The 26,248-nt window shown below is 40.4% G+C and overlaps 1 protein-coding gene across 6 annotated transcripts in view; it reads left to right on the forward strand.

Moving 5' to 3' along the window:
• The window catches only part of PKD1L3 (polycystin 1 like 3, transient receptor potential channel interacting), a 73,727-nt gene that overhangs the window by 22,307 nt on the left and 25,172 nt on the right, over positions 1-26,248 (forward strand). For all 6 annotated transcript variants that reach the window (XR_011437381.1, XM_023637242.2, XM_023637240.2 and 3 more), the window contains 14 exons: positions 76-307; positions 1,970-2,163; positions 4,155-4,385; positions 5,352-5,453; positions 5,732-5,910; positions 9,482-9,628; positions 13,500-13,696; positions 14,032-14,231; positions 14,715-14,895; positions 15,542-15,734; positions 15,834-16,068; positions 22,505-22,604; positions 24,253-24,393; positions 25,144-25,329. Coding sequence is in view for 5 of the 6 variants with exons in the window: in XM_023637242.2 (XP_023493010.2) it covers positions 76-307; positions 1,970-2,163; positions 4,155-4,385; positions 5,352-5,453; positions 5,732-5,910; positions 9,482-9,628; positions 13,500-13,696; positions 14,032-14,231; positions 14,715-14,895; positions 15,542-15,734; positions 15,834-16,068; positions 22,505-22,604; positions 24,253-24,393; positions 25,144-25,329 (2,518 nt within the window). In the remaining variant the exon portion in view is untranslated. The remainder of the gene's footprint in view (positions 1-75; positions 308-1,969; positions 2,164-4,154; positions 4,386-5,351; positions 5,454-5,731; positions 5,911-9,481; positions 9,629-13,499; positions 13,697-14,031; positions 14,232-14,714; positions 14,896-15,541; positions 15,735-15,833; positions 16,069-22,504; positions 22,605-24,252; positions 24,394-25,143; positions 25,330-26,248) is intronic.

Consider the following 26,248-nt stretch of genomic DNA (forward strand, 5'->3'; position numbering starts at 1 on the left):
TATAAAGGAGGCTGAAAGGCATCAATGGATGGGCCATCTTAAACTTGAAGATTGATTAACTGTGTCTTATTCTAGATCACACTCTGGAGAAACGTTAGCACGGAAACCCATCCCAGCAGCCTCAACACTAGCACAGAGCATTTTCTTATCACCGTGAACGTCACTTCCCTGGAGAAGTCCCTGATAGTGTGCATAGAGCCTGAACATCCCCTTTCAATGACACTCTACCTGGGGTTCCAGTATCAGCCTAACCACACTCACTTCCACCTGAGCATCACCCTTCCGAAGGACCAAGTGTGGCAAAAAGGTAAAACCCCAACCAGATGTCAGAAACTTACTGTGAAGTGCATTTTTGTCTTTCTTTTTTTTAACTTTTTGTTTTGAGGTAATTGTAGATTCACATGCTATTGTAAAAAATAAAACTGAGAGATCTCATAGGCCTTTCACCCAGTTTCTCCTAATGGTAGCATCTTGCATGACTACAGTGCTATATCACAATTGGGAAATGGCATTGAAACAATGCACTGACCTTACTCAGATTTCACCAGTTTTATAGGCACTCATTTCTGCGTGTGTGAGTGTGTATTTAATTCTATGTAATTTTATCACATGTATAGACACCTGTGAGCATGAAGTGCATTTTCAAAAAAGATAGATTATGGGATGGATAGAGGGATATATATGTGATAAAGCAAATTTAGTAAAATGTTAATTGTAGAATCTGGTTAGCGATTATATGAGTGTTCACTGTAAAATTCTCTCAACTTTCTATATGGTTGAAAATTTTCATAATGAAATGTTGAGACTCCCTGCAGAGGTAAATTTCCAGCATGATGGATCATAAATATTTCAAACTTTATATTCCATAGATGAGTATATATGCAATGTGTCATTTATATGTCAGCTTTTCTTCTAATCTTAGATATGAGTAAGGCCCAGAGATATTGCAGTAAATCTTGGTATAAGACCAGAATGACTACATTGTAGTTTAGAAAAGTTAAGAATTTCTGAGACATGTATAAGTAGTTAGGAATTTCTAAGATATGTAAATAGTACCTAGATATACTTGACCAAAAAACATATCCTCTGGATATAAGCTTTAAATGTTGTACTGAAAAATCTTAATAAAGAACTCCCTCTTTTGCATTAAAAACAAAAATGTTGGGGAAAATAATCACGATGGGCAAAGCATGTCATAGTCCCCCTTCCCCGCTTTGTGACAGTCTTCCCGTGTTGAACGAGCTTCCTCTGGCTCTTGCACCGGCCTCACCAACACAGGAAAGACTGCTTTTTAAGTGATTCTTCCCATTGGATGAGGCACCTGAGACAGCAGCTCTCCCTCCGGGCTGCCAGCTGCACAGTTCTGTCTGCATTACCAACAGGCTCCTTCCTGGTTCAGAACGCGCAGTCTGTTCTTCCTGCTGATCTTGGCAATAAGATCATGTCATTTGGAGCTGGAAGGGGTCTTAGGGGTCCTTTGGTCCAGACTCCTTGTTTGAAAGACAAGAAAACTAGAGAGATTGGGTGACATGCCATAGCTGTTAGCAGCCACCTGGGGACAGACCTGAAATTGGCCTCCGGTGTGCAGTCCTGGACTCCTTCCCTGGAACCACTCTGTTCCTATCCTTGCTTAGTCCTTGCGTTTCTTTTGTTGCCTAGATCTTCTGGGTATTAACTTTGATTTGTAATTATTTCATTTTACTAAAACTTGTAATACATTCTAATTCATTAGACCTAAATTTTTGTTTATCAAAAGAATATGAATTTTACCGGAACAAGAGTAATGCAGAGCCCTTGATCGTATCACTGATCAGTTTTAAAAAATCCTTTGTGACTCTAGGTTTATTACTTCCTTGTTTGTAAAATAAAATAACAATAATAATAATAATAATAAACTCTTCAGAAGAATGGTTCTGCTGGTATTTTTCACCCATTTGAGATACAGCTAAGCCCTGTGCTGTGTTCTCAGATGAAGAGTATACCTGGGTGCTGACCCCAGAGAGTCTGCAGTATGGGATCGGCTCCTACTACATAACAGGCGTGTTGAAGGAAAGCAAGGAGAGCGCTCAGCAGCCGCCCACCCTGTTCTCAGTGGTAACTGCCGTCACTCAGTGCTATTTCTGGGACAGCCGCAACAGCACGTGGAAGAGCGATGGATGCCAGGTAGGAAGCTGCGTCCTGCCCCTGCCTCTCATCTTCCTCGGCTGGCATTAAACACGGTGCACCTGTTATCTCAGCTGGGGCAGCCCAGAGGGAAAACTCACCAGAAGGGGAATAAATCCACCTGGGAAAAAGGAGGAGGGTTGTGTGTAGTGGTCCAGGAAAGAGTTTGTTTTTTCTATTTGTAATTCCTTTCTCAAACATTAGTCTAAGGTAAATTGGACAGTTCTAGGTAAGAAAAGCAGTATGAAAGCTGTTACACTGTACAAGTATTAAGTATGTTGTGGGTAAAGTGAAACGAACTTCCTGCTAAATAAAAGAGAATTTTTGTACTTAAAAATAAGCCAGCAGCTTCTTCTACATTCCAGGCCAGGTGCGGACAGATTGTCACTTTCATAATGATTGCCTAGTTCCAGGTGTCTGCCCACTTTAAGATGGCACTATATGTTTTCACATTGTGATTCTGTGAGATCCTGACTAATTTAAGTCCTGGTTCAGTTGCACAAAGAATGTGGTGGAAGGTTCTGGAAATCATGAGGGCGTTCTTCTTAAAAGATTTGAAAAAGTATTACCCAGATTGGGAATAGTGGGAGAGAGGATGCTCTGGAAGGCATCTGCACCATTTGCGGCCTCAAGCAGTGATTTCTGGATGATCTGGAGCAGCGCTTCGCAAGCAAATCCTCTAACTGGGAGCCTGTCAAAATGCAGATTCTGTTGCTGTAAATCGGGCAGATCTGAGAGTCTGCCTTTCCAGCAAGCCCCCAGGTGATGTCGGTGCTGCTGGTCAGGGAAGCCACACTTTGGGTAGCAAGGCTTGAGAGCTTCTCTCCTCACACAGTGACACACTGATGGCAAAAGGCATCAGGATATTTCCTGCCTCCATGAAGCTCTGATAGTGCGTGATCGCCATGAAAGGGGCAGAGCTGCAGAAACAGGATGAGAGTTCCTCCAAGGCAGAGTGTAGACTGGACAACCAGAACTTAACCGTGTGCCGTGGAAAGAAGTCCGTCATCAGGATGCTATTTTAGGCTTTTCATTTGCAAAATCAAACATGGAATTGGTACCTTCTGCTTATTCACCTAGTAACTTTTTAAAAAATATTTTTTATGAAGAAATGTTACAACATATGGAAAGTTATAGGAAATAATATAATAAAAATCATTAAACACACCACTCAGCTTTTCACAAAGTTAGTATTTTGCTCCACTTGGTTCAGATTTTTAAAAATAATAAAACAGGAGTGATCGAAGTCCACGGTGTGCCCCTCACTGATCTCATTTCTTCCCTCTCACCAAAGGGTAACCACTGTCCTGAATTTGGTCTGTGTATTCATTCTTTCAGCAAGTATTTATCGAGCATCTTCTACATGGCAGGCTGTGTCTAGGAGCTAGAGATACAGTGATGGACCAGACAGTGTCCTCACGAGCTTACATTCCAGTGAGGGAGGCTGACAGACGTAGATAAATGAGTGGTTTGCATGCTTTTGGTCTTTATGTAAATGGCACCATGCTACCCAGATCCTTCTTTAACTTCTTTTTTTCACTTGACATTTACACGTGTCGATACATCTAGTTCTAACTCATTCATTTTTACTGCTGCATAATATTACATCGGTTTACTTCTACTCATTTATTTACTTGTTCGTTTGTATGTTCTGCTGTTACTGGACCTACAGGTTGTTTCCTATTTTTTGTGGTTATAAACAATGCTGACAGAAACATTCTTCTTCACATCTCCTTGTGCACATGTGCAAAGTTCTCCTAGGATATATATTCAGAACTGAAATTGCACGATTCACAAAGTTTGTGCTTCTTCAGTCTTACCAGATATTGCCAAATTGCTGCCCACATTGGTCACGCCAGTTTTACCCCCAGCAGTGACGAAGCGATCCGGACATTCTTTTCCATCTCTAAATTGCCCTTGTTGGTGTTTTATGTTCGTCCCTTCCTTAGCAGTCTATGTAATTAGTATCAGTGTCTTGATTCTAATTCCAGGTTGGGCCACAGAGCACAATTCTGAGGACACAGTGTCTCTGTAACCACCTGACCTACTTTGGCAGTGACTTCTTCATTGTGCCCCGGACAGTGAATGTTGAAGACACAATCAAGCTGTTCCTTCGCGTGACCAACAACCCTGTTGGAGTGTCGTTGCTGGCCAGCCTGTTAGGATTCTATATGCTCATATTTGTGTGGGCTTGGAGAAAGGACCAAGCAGATATGCAGAAGGTGATGAGACTTTGATTCCAAAAGCTTTGCCGCGATGTCTTGAGTATGTTGAATAAGATGGAAAAAAAACACCTTCATCAAAAGAGGCTGGTAGCACGGTACTAGGTACTATAAAAATTCAAGTGGGACTTTTCTTAAATTTCTCTTCATATCTACTGTCTCACAGCCTAGGAACTTAACTCTTTATCTCCATTTTTTTTCTTTTAGCCAAAGCTGAACTCTCATATGACTCATTTAGGTTAGGAATAAGCCAAAAGAAAACAACTAGAGAACTTAACTATAATCAAATTCAAGTTTATCTCACTTTATACATTGGATATGAAAGTTATGTGTAAGTCAAATTATAATTTAATAACTGCAATAGATAAGAAATCTATAAGAATTGTTTTTTAAACAAACAAAAAAATCCTTTGATGACAGCCTCTTCTTAATTTCTGTTCTATGTATTTCTTCTTCTTATATTTTGTTACACTTGGAAATTCTAGAATACACACAAAGTGTCCGTTTCTTTATTGCTGGGAGTGTAGAGTGCCCATTTTCGTAAATAAAAATATAGGACACCCAGTTAAATTTGAATTTCAAATAAATAGTGAATGCATTTTAATTATGCCCTCAAATTATTCATTGTTTATCTGAAATTCAAGTTTAACTGGTTGTCTTAAGTGTTTATCTGGTAACCCTGCCTGGAAGGAGGGAGGTGGAAAGATTGAGAGGCCCAAGACCTGATCAGTTGATTCTCTGAATATTTCATTTTAGAGGCGTAAGCCCAGGCCTTTCAGCCTCATCCCCCATTTCATCACGTAACTGAGCTCTGCTTGTTTGTTTGTCATCTCACTGCACCTCACCCTTGCTCTCCGTAGAGCTGCCCGATCTGCAGCAGCGCCTCCTCCCGTTTCTTAGCTGGAGGGATCAGGGGCTGTACTAAGTGCAGCTCTGCCACTTTTCTTGGTTCTGCCTTTCCTGCAGGTGAAGGTCACTGTCCTGGCTGATAATGACCCCAGTTATCAATTTCACTACCTTATTGAGGTCTCCACTGGCTATCGAAGAAGGGCCACTACAACCGCCAAGGTGAGGGAAATGAATGTTCTCCATTCGTTGCTTCATGTCTTCTACCACACAAGATACACTCTAATGTGGTATCTGGGTGTCCCATAGTTTGTCACAAGGGATCTCAGCGAGTGGCATTTCCTAGTCCTAGACTGTGAATCTGAAGAGCCCTCTATACTAGTCTAGATCCCAGAGGCTCATCTCAGTACACTTTGCTCTGTCTTCGTCTTTCTCCTGAAGGATAAACCCAGACTCATGTTAGAACTTCCTGTATTTTATCTTTCCTTGTCACGTTTTAGGTGGTTATCACGCTCTATGGGTCCGAGGGACAGAGTGAGCCCCATCACCTTTGTGACTCCCAGAAGGCAGTCTTCGAACGAGGGGGACTGGATGTCTTCCTCCTCAGCGCTCGGTCCTCTCTGGGGGACTTGCACAGCCTTCGGCTCTGGCATGACAATTCGGGGGTCAGCCCTTCTTGGTAAGCACCTGTATCATGCTGGCTTGTTGGATCTTTTCTGTGAGTCTTCAGCATTCTGGGGAAAGACCTGCATGTCATCACAATAAATAACAATAACACTTTGGACCAAATAGTAACAAATGACTATTAGGTTTAATTTAAAACCTGTCTACAAAGAAACTCTGGAAAGAGATATGAATTTTTGTGGATGGTAGAATGAGAGATATTTTATTTTTGCTTTTATTTTCCTTGAATGTTGTCATGATTGTGAACAGCAAATAACAACAATGAAATATTGCCCCAAAATACCATAAGTTAAAGTATCTCTAAACATGAAAAACATCTTTAAAGAGTAAATTGAATAAACAACTATATACTGAATATACTTTGGGCCAAAATTAAGAGCTTAAGGAGAGGGGAACAAATGGAATCGTGGGATGTGTCTAGGGAGTTAGAGAGAGAAATGGTCAGTATGAGTATGTGAAGCAGACGTGGGCTAGGTCCAGATGATTCTGCATCTCCCTTCAGGAGCACTCTGAGAATTAGGAGAGGTGGGTGGAGAGAGTAGATGATAAAATTAATCAAGGATGAAGATTATTGGTTTGTTGGAGTTAGGAAAAAAGAAGAGAATGAAATCAAAGATCTAAGGCCAGGTACTCAAATGAACCAGTTGCTGAATAATGCCCACCTGAGAGGATTATGCAGCCTGCCTGAAACTGTTAGCAGGACGAGTCTTTCCCTGCTAGGCTGGATGCACCAAGCGCTGGGCCACGAGAGCATCATAATTCGCCAGCTGCATCCATTCTGTTCAGGTATCTACAAGACAGTGTGTACACTATCATTCCAGTTATATTTAGAAAGGCAAATAATGTATAATAAGCACTTGAAAAGATGCTCCACATCATTAGTCATCAGGAAATGCAAACTAAAACCACAGTGAGAGGGCACTGAACACCCAGCAGAATGACTAAAAGTAAAAAGTCTGACAAAATCAATTTTGGGTGAGGATGGGGAGCAATGTGAGCTCTCAGACACTGTTGGTGGGAGTGAAAATGGTCCAGCCATGTTGGAGAACATTTGGCAGTTTCTTGTAAAATTAAACATACATTTACCATATGACCCAGAAATTCTACTCCTAGATAGTGAAAACGTATGTCCGTTCCAAGACTTATATACATATGTTCCTAACAGCTTTACTAATAGTAGCCCCAAACTTGAAACAACACAAACGTCCACTGGGTGAATGAATAAACAAATGTTAGTACATTTATTCAATGGAATACTACTCACCAACCAAAAGAACAGTCTACCTGTACACACAACGTGGGTGAATCTCAAAAAACATTATGCGGAGCAAAAGAATCCAGACACAAAGGAATACATACTGTACAACTCCACTATATGAAATTCTTTAAAAGGCAAACTAATCTATAGAGACAGAAAACAGATCAGTCATCACCTGGGGCCAGGGGTGAGCCTGAGGGGGGTTGACTAGATAGGGGCACAAGGAAGCTTTTTGGGGTGATATCTTGATGATGGTGGTGCTTACACAAGTGTATACATTTGTCGAAATGCAGTGAATTGTACATTTTAAATGGGTGCCTTTTATCATATGTAAATTATACCACAATAAAGTTGATTTTTTTCAAAAGTTTGTGTACATTGTGGCTGGCCCCGTGGCCAGGAGGTTAAGTTCACACACTCCGCTTCGGTGGCCCAGGGTTTCTCCAGTTCAAATCCTGGGTGCGGACATGGCACTGCTCATCAGGCCATGCTGAGATGGCATCTCACATGTCACAACTAGAATGACCCACTACTAAAATATGCAACTATGTACTGGGGGCTTTGGGGAGAAAAAGGAGGAAAAAAAAAGAAGATTGGCAACCGTTGTTAACTCAGGTGTCAATCTTTAAAAAAAAAGTTTGCATACAGGAAAAAAATCTAGAGCCATGTATACTGAATTATTACCAACAGTTATCTCTGGTGCTAAGTACGATTATGAATTTAAAAATTTTATTCAGTATACTTTTACATATTTTCAAAATTTTTAACCACGAATTTGTACAATCACATTAGATTCTTTTTTTTTCACGTATGAAAGGATAAGAGCATAAAAGTTACACTGGAAGCATAAAAAGCCCATGACTAGTTTCTCACCAATCGGAAAATGATTATTTTCTCTTTTTTTATACTTTGCTCTGAAATGAAAGCTTTAACAGTACGAGATGCACTAGCTAAGTTTAAACCAAATGCGACTTAGTCATCTGTGATTTTGTAAACCGCCTCAATAAGAGAGTCCCCAGAAATATTTTAGCTTTAAAGGACTCTCTTCTCCTCACACAGAAAATAACTTTCAGCTAACATTAAACAAGGATTTTCACCTGAGATTTGAATAGTTCCGTGACGTTAAACATGGACTCTTGAAGAAGTAGCATCATTATGGCAAAGGAGGAGGTGAGCCAGCTGGTGGCGCGGTGAAATCAAATAGGTTGAACAGGTGTCCTAGAGGACAAGTGCGCTCACAGTTGAATAAGGGAGGAATTAGACAGATGGACGAAATCTCAGGGCCTGTGGCTCTGTGAAGTCAAGATGAAGCCACAGAGCCCAATAGGACAAGAAGTCATTAGGATAAATGTTGAAGACCACTTCCACCTCCCATGTACATGCCCTCAGACCCTGGTTATGCAAGATAGAGGCAGATGGGATACTTAAGGGGGTGGCAGGGCACTGTCACATGTGGAACGAGGAAACTTAAAGCATATATTCCCAGACGGAACTGTTCTGGGTTACAGAAGTCTGCACTGTGGTGTTTAGTACGTGAACTCCCTTGGAGGTTGGGAAGGGAGAAATGGGATCAAATCTCATGTCTTTCTTTAGTTCTTGCCTCACAAAGAAACAGCATCCTTTTACTTGGACACTCACTGACACTGCAAGATTACTTTTTTTTAATTAATTAATTTTTATTAAGATATAATTGACATATATTAGTTTCAGATGTACAGCATAATTATTTGATATTTGTATATATTGTGAAATTATCACAATAAATCTAGTTAGCATCATCACATATAGTTACAGAATTTTTTCTCTTGAGAACTTTTAAGATCTACTCTCTTAGCAACTTTCAAATATGCATTACAGTATTATTAACTATAGTCACCACGCTGTACATTATATCCCATGATTTAGTTATTTTATAACTGGAAGTTTGTACCTTTTTACTCCCTTCACCTGTTTCTCCCAGCCCCCACCCCCCGTCTCTAGCAATCACCGATCTGTTCTCTGCACCCATGAGCTTTTTTTATTATTATTTATTTTAGATACCACATATAATGAGATCATACAGTATTTGTCTTTGGCTGTCTGACTTATTTCACTTAGCGTAATGCCCTCGAGATCCATCTGTGTTGTTGAAAATGGCAAGATTTCATTCTTTTTTTGGCTGAATAATATTCCATCGTGTATATCTACCACATTTTCTTTATCCATTCATCCATCAATGGACATTTAGGTTGTTTCTATGAGATTACTTCTTATTACAGCTGCTCATTTGCGCCTACCTCCCTAACACCATTGTCTTCATTTTATATAGGTACGTAAACCAGGTAATTGTCAGTGACGTGGCAGGCAAAAGGAAATGGCATTTCCTGTGCAATTGTTGGCTGGCCATGGACCTTGGCGACTGCGAGTGTGACCGGGTCTTCATACCAGTCTCAAAGAAAGAGCTCTTTTCCTTTAGGTATTGTTGGGCAACAGTTGGGTTCTATAGGTCTCACAGGCTCTGTTCATTTTCTTCATTCTTTTTTCTTTCTCTCCCTCAGACTGGATAATTTCAGTTGACTCATCTTCAGGTTTGCTGACTCTTTTTTCTGGCTGCTCAGATCTGCTGTTGATCCTCTCTAGTGAATTTTTCATTTCACTTACTGTATTTTGCAACTACAGACTTTTTAAAAATAATTTCTGTATCTATATTGATATTTCCTATTTGGCAAGACATCATTCTCATTTACTTTCCTCTAGTTCTTTAGACATGGTTTCCTCTAGTTCTTTGAACATCTAGTAAATCCAGTGTCTTGGCTTCCTCAGGGACAATTTATTGACTGGTTTTGTGTGTGTCAGTTGTTGCAGGGGTGGGCATACTTTTTTCCCCATGTCTTGTGATCTTGTGTTGAAAACTGGACATTTTAAATAACAGAATGTGGCAACTCTGGAAATCAGATTCCCTTCCCCAACCCCAGGATTTGTTGTTCTTAGTGTTTGTTGTTGCTGTTTGTTTAATGACTTTTCTGAATTAATTCGGTCAAGTCTGTATTCTGTGTCATGTGTAACAACTGAAGTTTCTGCTCAGTTAGTTCAGTGACCAGCTAGTGACTGGACAGAGATTTCCCTAAATGTCCGGACCCAGTCGGTCTCCCAGTCTTTGCTGAGGGGTTCTGTGTGCACGTTGTGGCATGCCTTCAACACTCAGCAAGGCAACTGACAGCTCTGCCTTAGCCTTTATTTCCTGTTTGCTGAGAGCTTCAAGGTCATCCAGGAGCGAGCGCTTAGGGCCTCCTCAGACATTTCCCGAGTGTGCACACAACCCTGGGCATGCATGTGGCTACTAGATTCCCAGAAATATGTCAGAGTTTTTCAAAACTCCTATGGACTTCTCATTTTCCAGCTTTTTGGTTCTCCTATTGTTGGTGCACCATGTCAGGTAGCTGTGAAGTTAAGCAATTGCCTGTGAATATTTTTGACAGTGCCCTCAGGGAAAAAGCGTTTTGCAGTGGGTGAGCACACCGGTCAAATAGGAACAGCCTCCCAGGTGGTGTTTTCCAGGGAACTACTAGACAGGTCAGATGATCACAGTTCTCTGGGAATGAGGCTTTGAAGGAGCTCCAGCCTTGTTCTGCTCCCTCTAGTGGCTGCCAGGCGGCTGGTTTTCACTGTGATTGAAGGCTGTTGGTGTTCAAGGTTTCCGTGGAGCCAGAGAAAGGGAGTGGGGACTAGGGCAAGTTAAAATGCCGCAAAGCTCACTGTTCTTACCGCTATTCAGTCATTTTTCTTGAACAGACACTCCCAGGTTGCTAAAAACCTTTGGATATTTACTTGAATTCTGAAAAATTTTTGATTCTGACTTTTTAAAAGTACTTTTATCATTGCTTTTATGGAAGAGAGAATTTTAGAGGTCCTTACACCATCCTTTTTGCTGACGCAAATGGATTTAGACAATTTACTACTTATAGCAATAGTAGCAGCCAGAGTAATACTTTGTGTCAGTTCCCGGAATCCCATTTCCCCCAGGGTGACGTGATTCTTGCACACATAGTGGAGATGTGTTACAAAAAAGAACCTAGATGAAGAGCTTCTGATCTGATGTAGGGGCTGCTGGAAAACCTGTTTACCCTCCCCTGTGGATTGAGACCTTATCTTTATTACCCTGGAATGTAAGCAGATCTCTCAAAGGGGTAGGAACAAGGCATTTCTATCTTTATTACCCTAGAAGGTCTCTGCAGAGTGGGATGTCTCTATCTTTACAACCTGAAAATGTAAATAAATTTGCTCCAAAGACAGTCACTGTCACTGTCTCTGTCTCTGCGCTCTGTCTTTCCAGGGCTGTCTGCTTATACAAAGAAACCTGAAAAGATAGTCCAGGAGTGAATTTTTTATTAATGCCTAGATGCGAAGTATTCATGGAGAATTGCTTTCCAACACTGCCTTTGTTGTTGTGTCAGTCTTCTGTCAATCTAGCTATTATTCTTTTAAGGTATACTGCCTTTTCTCTTTTTAATATTTTCTCTTTATCCTCGATGTTCTGAATTTTACCATAATTATTCACTGTCGATTTGCTTTTTTATCCTTTTTGATACTCAGAGTATATTTTTTAAAAAGTTTTTTATTGTGGTAGAATACACCTAAAATAAAATGTACTTTTTTTGTTGTTGCAGGGGAAGATTTGCCCTATGCTAACATGTATGCCAACATCTTCCTCCATTTTCTTCCCCTCACAAAGCCCCAGTACATAGTTATGGATAGCTGTAAGTCCTTCTAGTTCTTCTCTGTGAGCTGCCACCACAGCATGGCTACTGACAGACAAGTAGGGTAGTTCCACGCCCAGGAACCGAACCTGGGCCGCTGAAGTGGAGTGCCCTAAACTTTAACCACTAGGCCATCAGGGCTGGCCCCTAAAATGTACTTTTAATATGCAGAATCATGTCTCAATTCTGAAAATTTCTCAGATGTCACTTCTGAAAATATTGTTCCTCTGATATTCCCTTACTGCATGTTGGAGCTTCTCAAACTATCCTCCATGTTTTTAAACTGCTCTTGCATATTTATTTTCTTTTTGCTTGTGGTGTGTTTTTCTGTGGTGTATGCTGGGTGAATTCTTTAGTGCTACATTTCAGTTCACTAATTTTCTCTTCAACCATGTCCTAAGTTTGTTGTTTTGATGACTATATTTTTCAGTTTCAAGAGTTCTAATTTATTTCTGTGTTTTTCATAATTTTTATTCTCTTAAGTGAATATCATTCCTTTACTTGTATCTTTGAGCAACCCAAAATACACATTTTAAAGTCTTTGTCAGACTATCCCATAAAATTAATTTCTTCTGGACTGAATTATTGATTGTGTTGGCTGCCCTTAGATTTCTTCATGTGTTTAGGGATTTTGGGTTGCATGTTCATTTTGAGTGTGTTTACTGTTAAATCTCTCTCTCTTTCCCTCTCCACACTCAAAACTCCACCCTGACTAGTAGTTTTGCTGCTGTTTCCATCCAACCCTTCACATCTCTAGTCTAGAACTAGGACTTGTTGTATGATAGCATTTTGGACCTCCTATTCCTTAATGAAATTAATGAAACTTGAGCCGTTGCAGATCTTGTCATGAGCCAGTGGATCTCTTGGCTCAACTCCTGGTCATAGGCTGTCCTTTTTCACCCAACTCCCTATCTATAAATTTGTAGCCCTGTGGCAGTTTTTTGTTCTGTAGTATCCTTTCATGAGCTCCAGCCTCAACCCTGGCTTCAAGCAGTGAAGTTGGCTTTATTCTCTCTTTTCCCAGCCTATGAAACACTTGTAGCCACAGTTACCTTACAAGAGGCAAACTCCCACTTACGTATTGCCTCTTCCAGACCTGGAGCCCAGCAATCCTATGGCTTCTTTCCCACTCACCACCTAGTTTTCTCATTCCATTCCTCTTCCTCAGAGATGTTTATTTTGTTTTTAAGCCTAGCCAATATTTTTGGTTCTTTCTTTTTATATCTTATTTATAGTACCTTCTGGAGGAGAGAAGATGCTCAAAGTATAAATTTACCAAACTATCTTGATTGGAAGCCTAATGTAGACTTTTGAAGAGTAAAAGATTTATCAAAAGTCTTATAAAGCTAAAGCAACAGTTTATAATTTTAAGTTCTCATACAGTATAAATTACCCTTATCCACAAAAATCTTTTATCCTAAAAGAACAAAAAGAATCATATTATCATGTCATTTGAAAGCTTCTTCAGAGAGGTGTTGAGTAGTGGCTGAGTTGTTGCTATGGAGCTTGTTGCCAGGCAAACCACGTCTTAGTCCAAGGCACTTTCGGAATGGAGTCTCATGTCTCTCCTGTCCTAATTTATCTTTTTAGACACTTGTTCTCCTCCATGATTGTAGAAAAGTTCACCCAGGATTATCTATGGCTCTCAGTTGCAACTCGACATCCCTGGAACCAGTTTACACGAGTCCAGAGGCTCACTTGCTGCATGACCCTGCTTCTTTGCAACATGGTCATCAACGTTATGTTCTGGAAGATAAATGGCACCACTGCCAAGAGAGATGAGCAAGGTATGGATGAGCCCCGACGTGTGGTGTTTGTGTTATGTAATCCTTTTATTATACTCCACTCCTTACTTTCAGGGTTAGAAACAGAATTATGGTGCACCTTTGTTTTTCCTTTGCTGCCCTAACATAAGAACACTAACAAATTTTCTCGCTGTTCTCATTCATCAATAAATGAAGCAGCCTTAGGAACACATCAGGATCTTTACTGCCATGATAATCTTCTATCCTTAGATAATCATAGTTCAATTGCTAAACCAATACTTAAACCTGGGAGGAGAATGGCTTTGAGATGATTTTAATTGTTGAGGATGCAGGTTGATGTAAGGCTTTTCTTTCAGTGGGTCCATTTGCTGTGACCTGGTCCGAACTGCTCATCAGCCTCCAAACTGCTGTCATCCTCTTCCCAATCAATCTTGTCATTGGGCAGCTCTTCCCGTTGATTCAACCGCAGGAACCTCTGCCTCCCTTTCCTCCCATCCAGGCCTCCTGCCTCTCAGATGCTTCTTTGGAGCCTCTTTCGCTTGCAAAGGTAGTTGAGGTGAGCTTGGTATCAAATTTTACAGGTAAGTGGCATGCTCCCCTCCCCCATCTAGTGGGAAAGACCAATGGAAGGGATCTCCTGGAAGGCTCTTGGGGTCCTGTTAACCTTGATAGCTTTTCCCTAATTCTTGTCCCCTGAGTTGCGATCCATCACACCTCTAGTTTTTTCTCCTGATTTTGAAGTATTCTGAGGGCTGAATGTGAGTACAGAACGTACTTCTCTGGAGTAGTTTTAGTTTTGGCTGTTTGATCAAACTCTCCCTTCTTCTTTCATTCTATATTCTCTCACAAAACTAGTTTTGAAGCTACTGTGAGGTGACTCCTTTCTGAAAAAGTAGAGAGAAAACGGAAAATTAAGGTTCTTTACACTAAGCACATGCCCCTCTGAGTAAAGGAACAGCCGTGCTACCATCTATAATTGCTGCCAGTCCTGGGCTAATGTGAAACACACTGGCTTTTCTCATCTTGCTTCTACATTCAGGAATTAAAGGAAACTGTGGGATTCCTGCTCAGGAGAAACACCTACCTACTCTCAGAGTGTGAACCATCTTTGTGGTGTTCTTACAACATTAACAAGCTGGTGAAACTTTTATCCAGCCTCATTTATTCTCACTTAGAGGCTCAAGGCTGTCATCAGCAGGCAGGATCCTACTGGGCAAATGGTAAGGTTCAGTAGGTTTTAGTGACTAGTCTTTTCTCTGCCTCCCACTCCCTTGCATGTCTCTTACTTTCTTGCTCATTCTTACCTCTCAGCATAACCAACAGACATGATACAACCTTCTGCTTGTTTTAATTTCCTTAAGCTCCCAGTGTAGAGCTGATAGCTTTGATCGCTCTCATGGCTTTCCAGACAATGTATCTGGTGACACAAAGTAAAGGATTAAGGAAAAACCCACAAAAATGTTCTCTGTATCAGACCCCCATATTCCGTCTGCTTGGTTGGAGGCAGTTGAAACTCGTCAGTTTTCTTCTTCTATGGAATGCTGAGATTAAGCAATTTATGGATTCTCGAATATAGTTTGGGCCTCCTGGGCTCTTACCTAGTATAAGTCACATGTACTGCAATTCTGGTGAAAAAGATCAATTAGGTTTTAAAAGTCTCAAGGGCAAAGCTTAGAATTTTACAAATTGTTACAAAGTCACCAGCATGCTCAGAGAAGACAATAATATTGTAGATGTTGAGTCCAGTTTCCATTGACTGGGAAATTTAACCTCATCATCAATTAATGAATTGCTAGTCTCTACCAGTAATTACTATTTATTGAAATCTTTCACTTGTTAAAGTCTCACCCTGGAATATATTTTCAGCGGTCCCTGAAAATGACCGTCATTTCCGCTATTACTTGCTCCGAGTTCTTCAGAGGCTGCAATGTCACTTAAGCACACTGGGTCCCACCCAGCTTGACCAGCCTTGTGACCTCCTGGATGTAGCCAGCCAGCTGCAGAAACTCCAGGAACTCTTGGAAACACATCTCCTTCCCGCAGAGCAAGGGTCATCCAGGTAAGGCACTGCACCGGGCCTCCATTATCACCTGTAAGCTTCCTGAACCTCCCTTCAACTGTTGGCTATGGGATTATTCCTTCAATTTCTCTTCTTAAGGGAGACAACCAGTTTCCCCATCCTGAGCCCAGCGGAAGGGAAGAAGTCCATCTCCACTGGCCTGCCCCGATGGTTGACTTCTATCTGCTGGCTCTTTCTGGGTGTCACGAGCCTGGCCGCAGCCTTTTTTACTGCACTTTATAGCCTGGAACTGAACAAAGACCAAGCCACCAGCTGGGTTATTTCAATGATATTATCAGTGCTTCAGAACATCTTCATCAGCCAGCCAGTAAAGGTACGTGAGAAACGGCCACACGGGCACGGGAGGAACCATTATAGTTTCAGGAAGTTTGGGAAACTGAGCTCCGTGGGTGTCAATCCAAGGTGGCCAATGGCTCTGACAATTTGACAAAAATAAAACCAAAAAAAAAACCAGAAATAGCAGCGTGAAATTTGTTAGGAATATGTGTGGAGTAGTCACAGAAAAAACTAACAAGAACTGATGGACTAGTAGAAGTATTAGCAGAAAAGGATGGGGCAGTTAAGAGGGACAAGTGAAAAAACCAATGGTAGCAAACTACTGTGGAAAAAAAGCAACATAACACTTTTTAAAAACTTAATTAAGGAAAATGTCACACAAAAGTGTAGAAAATAATGAATCCTAAAGTTCTGTTACCCAGTTCAACAATTACCAATTCATGGCCAATCATGTTTCATCTATTTGGGGAAAAAAAATCATATCATTTGTCCATAAATATTTCAGTCTGTGTGTATATATATATATATATATATTTTTTTTTTTTTTTTTTTTTGAGGAAGATTAGCCCTGAGCTAACATCCACTGCCAATCCTCCTCTTTTTGCTGAGGAAGATTGGCCTTGAGCTAACATCCATGCCCATCTTCCTCTACTTTATATATGGGACGCCTGCCACAGCGTGGCTTGACAAGCAATGCGTACGTCCACGCCCGGGATCCAAACCTGCAAACTCCGGCCTGCCAAAGTGGAGCACATGAACTTAACCACTGCGCCAATGGGCCAGCCCCTCAGTCTGTATATTTTTAAAAGATTAAGACTGTTAAAACATAAGTATAAAACCATTATCACATCTAAATTAATCATCTCTTAATATGAATGTACTTAACACTACTGAACTATACACTTTAAAAAGGTTAAAATAGTAAGTTTTTCATGTATATTTTACAATTTTTAAAAAATCCAATCGGTATTAGATTTTCCCAGTTATCTCATGTTTATTTTATAGTTTTGTTCAAATCAAGATCTAAATAAGGTCCATGTGTTACAATTAGCTGCTATGTCTCTTATGTATTTTTAATAGTTAATCTATATGCTCCCCCTTCTTTTCCCTCTTTCTCTCTCTATTCTTGCTATTTTCCTCACAATATATTTGTTGAAGAAACCAAGTTGTTTGTCCTGTAGAGTTTCCAACATTCTGGATTTTGGTGATAGGATTGTCCCTGCTTTAAAACCCCAGAAGGTGGGCCTCGGCTCCCACAAGCAGATATGAGGAGCTCTTGGAATTCTTGATGCCCAGGCCTCACTCCAGACCAGTGAGATCGTCGTCTCCGGAGGTGGGCGCCAAGGTCCAACAGGTTTTAAAGCTCCACGGGTGTTCCGCCCTGTTTGAGACCCACTGGTCCTCGAAGAGGGACCAAGTACAAGGAGTTGGGTAGAGCTTAATTAAAAAGAACTGCTGGAGGAGACAGACCAAAGACTAACAAGAGCTCTGGAGGAGAGTCATTATAGCAGACACACAGACAAAGGCTTTCAGGAGATGGAAAATGCGATTTATGAAAATCAGAAATTGAGTTGAAGGAGAGGTCATTATTGAGACCCAAATTCATGACCAGGAAGATCAAGTAAACCAAAATAATGCAAAACATAAAACATAAATAAAAATATTGAAGACATAATGAAATAGAGACCTAGGCAGTAGATCCAGGGTAACTAACATGCAGTTAATAGGAGTGGTAGTAATTAATCAATCAAAACCTCCACCATTGCAGAGAAATATTAAATTTATCTACTAAAAGGCCTCAGCTAGTTCCAGGCACGAATTTAAAAGGACACACACTGAGACGGAGGATGGCAGTTCTGGGCTGGGGCCCAGGATTCTGCATCCTGACAAGTTCTCAGGCGATGCTGATGCTGCTGCTCCGTGGATCCCCCTTGGAGTAGATTATTATATGAATAATAAATCTAGTTTCTTTGAGAAGTCAATAGCTTTTTAAAAAAAGTTAATGGAGGTGGACTGTTGTAGGCCTTTTGAATAAATGAGACATTTTTAATATGGATAGAATATTATACTAGGAAATTATTGATAATTTCCTTAAGTGTGATAATGATATGAAAATGTTTGGACTTTTTGGTGATATGTACTTGAACAGGCAGCCCTTGCTTTGCCGTGTCTCAGTGCGCATGAATTTCAGTTACCATGGTTTAGTTAAATATTACCGGTTTCCCAGCAACACAGTTCAGATCCCACTTACCGTGGAATATTAACTGTGAGTGACTGCATAAAGTACAAACTACGGCTCGCTCTTCAGCCCACAGATCGCCTCATAAATAACAGGTGGTCAGTCACCAGTCATGTCACTTCTTTTAAAGTCTGTGGGTGATTTGTCACCTGTTACCCAGTTCATGACAGACAGCAAAGTGTGTAGTTGTGTTATTTCCTCGTCTCCCAGTCACAAACTCTGTGATATTTTACCAAAAAATGGATAATTGAGAGAGGGAATTGGCCAACAAAGATGAAAATGCAACAAAGAAACAGAAAGTGATGACCCTGGAAGTGAAATTTAAATAGAATGTAGAGTTACAGAAGAAGCCACTGGCTGTGGGGACGTTGACGCTGCCTGAGGTCAAGAGTCTCTAGATATGTAGCCCCGTGAACTTAGTCAAATTTATCAGCATAGATGGAGAAACTGGTTGTGACGAAAAGGATGATACGTCTCAGAGGAAGTGGCGCTGGCAAAAAACTTACTTTAAAGGAACTCGGATATTTCACAGCATTGAAAGCTGTGATAAAGGATAAAATGCTGGAAGCCAATCCACACTTAGAAAAGAGTATGACAGTTCACCAAAGGCGTAGAGAAGATGCTCTCTCTGTGTCGCGAGCTGTACAGGAAGAGGGAGGTGAGCCCTGTGCACACTGTTCTTGATAAGTTTTTTACAAAGAAATAAAACACTTCAATTCTCAGTGTTTCTAACATTTTAAGTTATAGTGGACTAAATACATCTTAGTTTTACTACTTTTTAAAATTTGCTTATACCTGCATAACTGACAATAAGAGATTTTAATGGTTTGACAAGAATCTTTAAATGTCACAGAACAATCGTAATTTTTCCCACTGGTTATTAAGGTCACTTTGCACAGTTTCAGCCTGTAAGGTCGTTTTTATGATCCCACTCTACCATGCAAAGTGAGGACTACTTTTATTTAGGTGTGAAATGTCATGATGTCTATTATTTTCAAGTGGTTCAGAAAAAAAGCAAAGCAAATATGTGCATTATTAACTTTTGTATCTTCCAATTTTTATGTATGTTTAAAAATTTTAATAATAAAATGTCAGACAAAAATAACTCAAAATGGTTAATATATCAAAATGTAAAGGTTTTGGAAGAAAACGTAGGAGAAAATCTTTGTAACCTTAGGTTAGGCAAGGAGTTCTCGTATACAACATCACAAGCACAATCCATAAAAGAAAAAATTGATAAATTGGACTTCATCAAAATTAAACACTTTTGCTCTGTGAAGGATACTCAAGGGACTGAAAAGGCAATCCACACACTGGAAAAAAAATTTGCAAATCACATATCTGACAAAGGACTTGTATTCAGAATATGCAAAGAACCTCGAAACTCAATAGTAAGAAAACGATCCAATTTTGTAAATGGGCAAAAGGTTTGAGAAGACATTTCACCAAAGAAGAGATACAGATGGCAAACAAGCACATGAAAAATGCTCATCATTACTCATTAGGGAAATGCAAATTAAAACCACAATGAAATACCACTATGCATCTACTAGCATGACTTACAAAATATTAATAATCCCAAGTGCTGGTGAGGATACAGAGCACCTGGGAGCTCTCATGCAGTGGTGGGAGAGATGTAAAAATGCTATACCCACTTTAAAGAACCGTTTGCCAGTTTCTTACAGAGTTAAACGTACAGTTACCATATAATTTAGTAATCCCACTCCTAGTATTTACCAAAAGAAATAGAAACCTCTGTCACACAAAATTGTTGTGTGCCTATTTATAGCAGCTTTATTCTTTTTTTTTTTTTTTAAGATTTTATTTTTTCCTTTTTCTCCCCAAAGCCCCCCGGTACATAGTTGTGTATTCTTCGTTGTGGGTTCTTCTAGTTGTGGCATGTGGGACGCTGCCTCAGCGTGGTCTGATGAGCAGTGCCATGTCCGCGCCCAGGATTCGAACCAACGAAACACTGGGCCGCCTGCAGCAGAGCGTGCGAACTTAACCACTCGGCCACGGGGCCAGCCCCATAGCAGCTTTATTCTTAATTGCCAAAAGCAGGAAACAACCCAAATGCCCATCAACTGGTGAAGGGATAAACTGTGGTATGTCGGTATAGTGGAAGACTGTGCAGCAATGAAAAAGAACAAACCACTGATACATGTAACTATATGGATGAATCTCAAATATATTATCGTAAGTGAAAGAAGGAAATCTCAAAAGGAATACTATATGATTCCATTTATATGACATTCTGGAAAAGGCAGAAACTATACTGATGAAGAACACATCAGTGTTTGCCAGAGATTGAGATAGGAGAAAGGGTTGACCAAAAAGGGGCAGCCTGAGGGAATTAATTTTTTTTGTGCTTTTTGGTGAGGAAGATTGGCCCTGAGCTAACATCTGTTGCTCATCTTCTGCTTTTTTTTTTCTCCCCAAAGCCCCAGCACGTGGTTGGATATCCTAGTTGTAGGTCATTCTGGTTCTTCTGTGTGGGATGCTGCCACAGCATGGCCTGATGAGTGGTGTGCAGGTCCGCGCCCAGGATCCGAACCAGTGAACCCCAGGCTGCCAAAGCAGAGCATGCCAACTTAACCACTTGGCCGTGGAGCCAGCACCTGAGAGAATTTTTTGGACGATCAAACTGTTGTATATCCATCACCATAATCAAAATACCTAACTCTGTGCATTTGTCAAACTCATAGAATTATACACCAAAAAGAGTGATTTTTACTGTGTGTAATTAAAATGTAAATATTTTTTAAAAGCAAAAAAACCTTTGTGATCATAATAGCTAAAAAATTTGCAAAAAGTTTATCTCCACTGGTCAAATAAATTAGAACAATAAGATTCCACTTTTGCTTTTAAAAGTGGCAAAGAGGACCGGCCCCATGGCCTAGTGGTTAAGTTTGGTGTGCTCCGCTTTGGCAGCCCTGGTTCGGTTCCTGAACGCAGACCTACACCACTCATTGGTGTCCATGCTGTGGCAGCGACCCACAAAATAGAGAAAGATTGGCACAGATATTAGCTCAGGACAAATCTTCCTCAGGAAAAAAAAAAATGGCAAAGAAAAACATGATAATACACAGTGATGCCAGGGAAAATGAACACTCAGTGCTGGGTGAGAAAAATCTGGTAATAAATGGTAAAAGCCTTCAAATTCTGCATCCCTTTGCTAAATAACTTTCAGTTCTCAGAATCTAACCTGAGAAAATTCAAGGTGGCTTATAATAATAATAATAAATTGGCAGCAACTTAAATGTCCAGAATTAGGACATTGCTTAATGTACTATGAGACGGCCATATCCATGTAAGGGAATACGGAGTACCATTAAAAACGTTGTAGAAAACATAATGATATGGTAAACTAGCCCTGTATATGAAGTACGATAAAAATCATTAAAGGATATATTCCAAATTTCAAGGGATTTTTTTAATCTCTAATTTTTCCCCTTTTTTAACTTTTATAATCATATATTCAGTTCAAAAAAGTTGGGGGGAAAGTATAAAAAAGGAACAGAAGAGATAGAAACCAACATATTAGCTTAGCTATTGGGATCGCTTCAGTGGAGAATTCAGTTGGACCCATGGTCAGATGTACTTTCTACTACTTTTCCCCAAGTCTAGTCCTTGGGACAATCCTCTAGAGGGCGACTTTAGGTCTGTTGAGCAGACACACCCAGAATTGCCACCTCACAATAGGCATGTGGGGCAACAGGCTGGAAATACCGCCCTTGTCCTTTATTCTCCTGAGGCCTGGAGCGCTTTCCTCTCCTGCATGGAAACTGAAGGAGTTGGGGAGACTTGTTTCCCTCAACAGATATTTAAGGTCTTACTCAATTCTAAGATTCCATGTCTTCTTTCAGCAAAACTGAGATTTAATCCTTGGGACTTTTAAAGTGTAGCTTCTCCAGTCTAGTTCATCAAAGGTCTTCCAAAGACAGGTGTTATTGAAGAATTTATACAAATCATCACAAATCATTTAATAGTTTAAGCTTTCCTAGCCAGCAGATTAAAGACCACAGGCAAAAATACAAATATTAACATTATATTAACTAAGTCCCCATGATTATGCAAAAATAATTATGAAATTACTTCTCAGTGTTCCATATAACATAGGGCCAAATAATTGAAATTTATTAATCATATCCACCTTCACCTTTACGTGACGATGTCACCTTCTTGAATCCTGCAATATCTGCTCATTGGTTTCTCCTATGATCTTCCCATCCAGGTGGTCTTCCTCACATTGTTATCCTCACTGATGCTGAACAGGATGCCGTGGCTTCACAAAGAGAAGGAACAACAGACAAAGAGGATCTTGGCACTTTGGGGTAATTTGGGTTGTTCTAACTACTAATATCTAATTTTGCAAAGAGCAGATTATATCAGAACACTGGGAGTCCAGCCACCTCACTGACTCACATTTATCCACGAAGGGATCTTGTCTCTAATCAGCTGCTTGCTCCTCCTCCTCTGCCCCCGGGGAACCAATCTGTCCCCAGAACTCATTATGCCTTCCTCCCTGGATTATCGCATCCTCTCAATGCTTCAACTCTCCCCTGTATTCTAGATCTCTTTCTCAGTCTCCTTCCTGCTTCTGAGCCCCAGATGCTATTTCCAACTCCTCCCCAGCTGTATCTGATACCTGCAGGTGTCTCAAATTAACCATGCTCCAAACAGAATTATTTGCCTGCCCTGCAAATCCACTTTTTCTCTCCAATTAAGAGCATCAGTGTCCTTTAAAAATGTCAGAGTAATGCTAAATTCCTCTCTCATTCCCCACATTCAGTCCCCAAGCCTGAGGGATTTTATCCTCTAGTAACTGACTAGACCTACTTTTATCACATGGGTGGACCTCACTAACACAATGGCGGGCAAAAAAGCAAGTTGCAAAAAAATTAAAACGATACTTCAATCATGCAAAACAATGCATGTCTTGCTTAGAGGATATTTCTCTCTCTATTTTTTTTTTAATGAAGAAATGCATGGGAATGATAAACTCAAATTCAGAAGAGGATTAGCTCTCCGTAGAAAAGAAGGGATACCATCAGAGAGGTACACGACAGACTTTATGTTGGCCATCGCTTATTTCTTAAACTGAGCGGTGGACACATTACTAAGGGAGAGGTACCCCATTCCTTAATAAGATTAAAAACAATTAATAATCTCACTTCAGACTGCCTTCCTAGCCCCCATTTCACTTTTCCATGCTCTTGAATTGCTGTTCCCTCTGCCTAAAATGACTTGTTTTTATTATCCTTGTCCTTGTTTATCTGGAGAATTATATCTGACACATCCTTCAAAACAAATGTCAAATATCACTCCCTCTATGACACCTTCTCGACTTCCTCACGGAGATTTATTTTCTTCCTCTTCAGTGATCCACGCTGGCAAGTTTTATGTCATATGTCATTCCCTCTCTCTCCATCTTGATTTAAATATCTCTAGATACATCTCAGTGTGGTCTACAGACCAACAGCATTGGCATCTCCTGGAATTGTCAGAAATGTAGAATCTGCATTTTAATGAAATTCCCAAGTGATTCCTATGCACCTTAAAATTTGAGAAACGCTGGTCTAAAACAGTACTCCCAAACCGTAGTCCAGTTTGTTTCTAATCCAAGATAAATACAGAAATTGAGAGTAATTTAGAAACTTTTATCACAATTGAGCAGACTAATTTTAGGCATATTGAATCTAATTTTCAATATGGGGCTTGTATTTTGTATGCCTCTGGTCTATTTCATTTTTCTAGTAATTAATTTTTATTGTATTTTATAAAAGTATCATTCCCCAGTGGATTGGGATTAAAAAAAAAAAGTCCTTCCTGAGAGTTTGAGAAGCGCTGTTTAGATAGCTTTATTCCTTGTTTCTTCAACATCTAACTGGAGGTGCTCATGGTAGAGTGTCAACAATTGTTGATGAATAACTGCTTAATAATATATAACGCGTTTTTGGTCTACATTTGAATTTTTGGCAGCAAAATGTTCTTCATCGTTACCTGGCTCAAGAGATAAGAACAACCCCATCTATGTAGCCCCAGCTATGAACAGTCCAGTTAAGCGCCTGGAAAGACCCTTGAAAGACAAGCAACTCCTCAAGCTGACAGGAGATATTGTGGGTATGGAGAGGAAATGGTGGCATGTTGATACCGCGGCTCGTTTCCCAGCGAGGAAAGGGGGAGTGAGAATAAGATGGAAAATACAGAAGGGTGGAAAAGTATATTAAAATATTCCCCTTGAAAACTTCTGGATTCCAGTAAACTTGGAGTCTTGAAATCTAATTGTGTGCTTGAATAAGTTGCTTTCCCAACCTACAAAATGTAATAATAAAACGTGATCTGCATACTTCACAGGGTGGAGGAAAAAATGAACGTTTTGAAAAATAGCGATCCTATTAGTGCAAGGTGCCTGGTTCAGCATAGCTAGTATCTGGATTGTTGGATTCCCTGGACCAAAGAAGACACATTCTGTTTTTATGGTGCCTTCCCTTCTTGTGAACACAGGTGGTCTATAGGCAGCTGGGGAGGGACGGGGTGGAAGGGGGGTGGTTTGGGGAGATATTTAGTTTTGAGAACTAAAGTAAAACGTTTTTTTGTTGGGGATTTTATGTATTTTAAGCAAAATTTCTGATTAGTGGCAGAATAATTCTGAGAAGGAATATGCGGATATAAATAGATAGATATAGATATCACTAAGAGCCAAATGCTTTGGTTTATCTGGTTACGATTATTAGGTTGAACCACATGAGCTGGCCAATTTTTGACTGTTTTTGACCTGTAAAAGTCTATAGGCTTAGGACAAATGAAGAAAAAGGTGTAGAAGGTTTCTAAGCTAACCGCTCAACTATGATTCTTTTCTCTCTGCTCTAGTACAAATCCTCTTCCTCATCCTGTTGACGACTGTGGCCTACTCTGCACAGAACCCCAGCAGATTTTACCTCCATCAAGCTATCCAGAAGAGCTTTTCTCACGGTTTCTCAGAGATCAAACTTCCTGAGCATTTCTACCCCTGGGCCAATCGCACCCTCCTCCCCAACCTGTACGGGGACTACAGTGGTGAGAACACAGTCCCGGGGCCCAGCCATGCAAATGTGGGGTGCAGTTAGTTTTCCAAGACCCCAGCACGACACATTAGCACACTGAGAAATGTTAGCTGGTTTTTCAATATGGCTGCACCTCGGTGGGCACCCCAAAGGTCCACTCCGTGGGCCTCATCTAAGCAGGTTCAGGTTTGTCTGCTCACCCAAGGGTGATCAGGCCCATGGGAGCTGATACCCACTGGTGAGTCTCACAAGAGTCTGATAAACATGAATGAGAACGTATTCACTTAAGCCATGAAAAGTAACCAGAGTGATCCCGGGGACTGGTTGCCGCCTTGTGAAGGAGGGAACCACATGTCGCTGCGAAGGTTGTTTAATGAGGACAGGACCAGGAAAACAGTGAAACCAGAAAGATCTACGTACCAGATGACATTTTGATATATTGCCTGATGTGCAATCTTTCCCAAGCCTGTGATGTGTCTGTCTGATTCTTCTTGTGTGGTTGTCCAGTTCAGTTCCACAAACATGTATTGAACACCTAATATGCTGGGAACTCCTAGGAGCTAATGAGAAAAAGATGGATATAATATGGTTTGTACCCTCACAGAACCTCACTGTCAGGAGTTAGTATGCTTTGCCCTAGACAGTGTTGGAGAAATGCTAAAAAACTTCTTTCCTAAGGAAGGCTTCTTGTTCAGTATTTTTCACCGGTTACCAACATTTGTCATATTTTAACTTCGTATCTTGTTAAGTAAGCTATATTCTGCAAATTGTCGCGTTCGTTTAACAGAAGATTGATGGCTTCTTGTTAGGAACTGGAACATCTAGGTCCCTGGAAAAAAAAATCTAAAAGACATGTTCATCTCAGCAAACACTTAAAGTCTTTTCTTAAAGGTCTGCTTGGTGCATCTGGGGGCATTGTTACCGTTGGCAAC

The sequence above is a fragment of the Equus caballus genome, chromosome 3, assembly GCF_041296265.1.
Source record: "Equus caballus isolate H_3958 breed thoroughbred chromosome 3, TB-T2T, whole genome shotgun sequence".
NCBI lineage: Eukaryota > Metazoa > Chordata > Mammalia > Perissodactyla > Equidae > Equus > Equus caballus.